The sequence below is a fragment of the Poecilia reticulata genome, linkage group LG12 (genome assembly GCF_000633615.1).
Source record: "Poecilia reticulata strain Guanapo linkage group LG12, Guppy_female_1.0+MT, whole genome shotgun sequence".
Classification (NCBI taxonomy): domain Eukaryota; kingdom Metazoa; phylum Chordata; class Actinopteri; order Cyprinodontiformes; family Poeciliidae; genus Poecilia; species Poecilia reticulata.
In genome coordinates, this window is record NC_024342.1 from 9,972,642 (window position 1) to 9,976,159 (window position 3,518).

Here is a 3,518-nt window from a genome sequence, read left to right on the forward strand (position 1 = left end):
AATCTATATTCAAATGTTTCATCCAGCTCAAAACAGTGTTATTGCTCAATGTTATGCTGGTTTTGTGACCAAATGTAGATCTACAAGTTTGCTTATGTTTCAAGGATTTTTTTTCCTTTTTTTTTTTTTTTTTTTTTTCTTTTACCAATAAATGTATTGTTAATATTGGGGTTTAATGGGATAAACATTCAAAATATTCATGAATATTTATTATATATGGTTATTGGGGAATTTGGAAGGTAATGGCCTTCATAAAATTTAGAAAATTTACATTAACACACAGTTCTCTATGGCATTCTTTAAATTAACACAGGTGAAGTGATTTATTTACAAACCACTTTACACAAATAATTAAAAAAAACATCAATGTTGTTGTGCAGCTAGTTGCTCTCCCACCTCTGAAAGTAACAGCCGCGCCTCTAGATGACACACACACTTGCATAATACATCTGTCAGGAACTGAAATTTTAATCTGCATCACTAAATTGAAAAGAATTTAAATTCCTTCCAGCTATTGAAGTTTGTGAGAGAAACAGAGCATGAAAGTTAAATAAGAAGCATAGACATTAAAAAGACAAAAAAAAAAATTAGTTTTCTTCTCCTGTCTCCAACAGATAAAGGTCTTAAAAGCTGCCAGCTGATTAAATGATTACATTTCTAAAGCTGCTGTCCAAAGAATAGAAAACTGAATAGAATTAAATATCTCTTTTTCATTTTAGACTTCTTGTTTCTAACTACCTGTTGCATAAGGCAGACTTGTGTTATTTTTGCTTCATTGGAAAATTGAGAAACTGTACATCCAAACCTTGTGTAACATTTTAACAATCAGCTTCAGAGCTCAGACTGACTTGAACCCTGATCGTCACAGGTCTGAAACTCTAACGTCCTCAGGGAGAGGAAACCAGCGGGATGTTGAGCCGCAGAACCTCCCAAATTCACATTACGCCGAAAAAGTCTCGTTGCTGGATGGAGACGTTCAGAACAGCAAACACGACGATGCCGAGGAAGGAGGGAGGATCCGAGTGGTTCCGGTCCACCAGCGTCCGGACCTGCTGGTACCCTGCGCGGACCTGGTCAACTCCGAGTGGCAGAGGAGCCAGGCAGCCCGGGTCCACTCCCTCCAGAAGTCCTGCTCGGAGTTCCCCGTCTGCCTTGTTCTCCTTCAGGGCCCCAGAGGGACAGAGGAGAGGCTCCTTGGCCACGCCCGGCTCACCCAGGTCGTGGGTCATGGCAGCAGCCTGTTTGTAGAGTCGGTAGTTGTGTCCAAACAGGAGCGGGGGAAGGGCTACGGTCGGGTTCTGATGGAGGAGACGGAGCTGTACGCTAAACGCAGAGGCTTCAAGCGTCTGTGCTTGACCACCCATGACAAGCAGCACTTCTACGCCCATCTCGGCTACGTCCTGTCCACGCCGGTGCAGAGCATGGGTACTGTGATGGCGCTCCTCCCTGTGGGGATGCTCATGAGACTTTCCAGAGCTCCAAACGCGGAAGCAAACGCAGCGAAACAAACGACAACAAGAATGGAAGACTTAGAACGTAGTTGTATTGATGGGTCACCTTCACCTTCTAGTTTACAAAATCCTCTTAGTTCCTCTCAACCACCTCCTCTTCTTTCTTCCGTACCTCCACCACCTCCTCCTTTTTCCTCCATACCTCCACCACCTCCTCCTCTTCCCCCAATGCCTCCACCACCTCCTCCTTTTTCCTCCATACCTCCNCCTCCACCACCTCCTCCTCTTCCCCCAATGCCTCCACCACCTCCTCCTTTTTCCTCCATACCTCCACCACCTCCTCCTCTTCCCTCAATGCCTCCACCACCTCCTCCTTTTTCCTCCATACCTTCACCACCTCCTCCTCTTTCCTCCATACCTCCACTACCTCCTCCTCTTTCCTCCGTACCTCCACCACCTCCTCCTCTTCCCTCCGTACCTCCACTACCTCCTCCTCTTTCCTCCGTACCTCCACTACCTCCTCCTCCTCCTTCTCTTTCCTCCTCAGTGCTTCCTCTACCTCCTCCACCGCCCCAGTCTTCAGGACACCCTGTAGTTCAGACTTTGACGGAAACCCCCTACAGAGATGCCAGAGGAGTTCCCATCTTTTGGATGCACAAGGACATTTGATGAACAGTTGGACATGTCTGGGAGTGCACGTATACACTCCTAAACATTTCTAAAATAACACACTGAGACACACTCAGGGAAAACTGCCTTAAACCTCAGAGACGGCATTAGGAAACCAAACAATCAAAGATCGATGCACTTCTTGAACAAGCTAACCTTCAAGGTCCGGAACCAGTTGCAGAAGAACCAAAGACGGACAAAACACCAACAAAGAGACAAAATCTTGTAAGATGGAGTAAGAGGATAGAAACACATCTATTAGCATTTCTGGAAGAATAATGTTAAAGACCTTTTACTTAAATTCATTTATCACTATGTCATGATTTCAAACTGATTTGAGCAACAACAAAAAAATCCTTTGGGAAACTTAATAAACCATTTTTAAAGAAATAAACGTGTAGTCTCTAATGATACCAATGCTGTCAACATTTTATGCAGTGTCCTTTTTGTGAAGAAAACAGATCCAAACATTGGAAGATGTAGATCTTTCTCTATTCTTTGTCCACTTTGTCCTTGGCTTCTCTCTGAAGCTCTCGTCCCTTCAGCTCATTCCACAGGTTTTCTATGGGTTTAGTCCAGGAGGTTGAGGTGGAAGAAGCTTGATTTGGTGTCTGCTAATCTAATCATGTCATGTTTTTGTGTTGCTATCCGACTGAAAACAATCAAAGATCTGGAAGAGAGCACCGGATTTATAAATAAAAAGTTCTGAGAAGTTATGGACATTAACAAGATTCCAGAACCTTTGGATCCTTTAACTTACTTCACAGTAGTTATGTTGTGTTTTACAACACATTCATTCTGTGTTTCTTTTGGTTGCCAAAAATCTCAACTCTAGTTTCTTCTCACCAAAGCACAGAGCTGGTTTTCGATCCAGACAACTTGTTGTCATGTAAACGGCACCTGACTGTTGTTATGGATACTGTCAAGTTTTGTCAGGTTTGCTTTACTGTACGATTCCCAACTTGATAGGGATAGTCTCTGCAGTGAAACTTTGAACAGGATTTCATTCAAAGAGCCTTCAATTTAGCTGATTCATCTTTATTTTTGTATGATGGTCACCATAGTGATTTAGCCTTTCAGGCACATAGGTGAAAACCCCAAAAGAAACAGAAACACGTCCATTACGTTCTGAAATTAACAAGATAAATACATTGTGAAATAATTAAATAGATTTAAACCCCTTTAAACCAGTCAATCCAAAAGTATAATAAACAGCAAATATTTTATAGTAAAATTCAACACCAACAAATAAATTAGCATATTTAAGAATCAAAACTAGCCTGTGTTTTAGCTGTTCAGATCATGTGATCCTGAGTTGCTAAGACTGTGGTTACAAATGTCCCTTGTTGAACTGTCAGACAAGCCATGACTTGGTAAGGTTTGAATGCTTTAGGTTTA

The 3,518-nt window shown here is 42.3% G+C and overlaps 1 protein-coding gene and 1 long non-coding RNA gene across 2 annotated transcripts; one reads left to right on the plus strand and one right to left on the minus strand.

Moving 5' to 3' along the window:
• Positions 1-216: 216 nt before the first annotated feature.
• Positions 217-2,046, plus strand: naa80 (N-alpha-acetyltransferase 80, NatH catalytic subunit). The gene is made up of 3 exons (XM_017307719.1): positions 217-239; positions 869-1,678; positions 2,028-2,046. Exons 1-3 carry the CDS (start codon positions 217-219, stop codon positions 2,044-2,046), a joined length of 852 nt encoding a protein of 283 aa, XP_017163208.1.
• Positions 2,047-2,112: 66 nt separating this feature from the next.
• On the minus strand, positions 2,113-3,449 carry LOC108166746 (uncharacterized). The gene is made up of 2 exons (XR_001777128.1): positions 2,881-3,449; positions 2,113-2,790 (listed from the first exon to the last, which is right to left on the minus strand). It is a non-coding gene; the product is annotated as an uncharacterized LOC108166746 (long non-coding RNA).
• Between the last annotated feature and the right edge of the window lie 69 nt (positions 3,450-3,518).

Coding starts and splice junctions, on each gene's coding strand:
- naa80 (XM_017307719.1), top strand. CDS start 217: ATGGTTATTGGGGAATTTGGAAG. Junction 240..868: donor GTTATTGGGGAATTTGGAAG/GTAATGGCCTTC, acceptor TGATCGTCACAG/GTCTGAAACTCTAACGTCCT.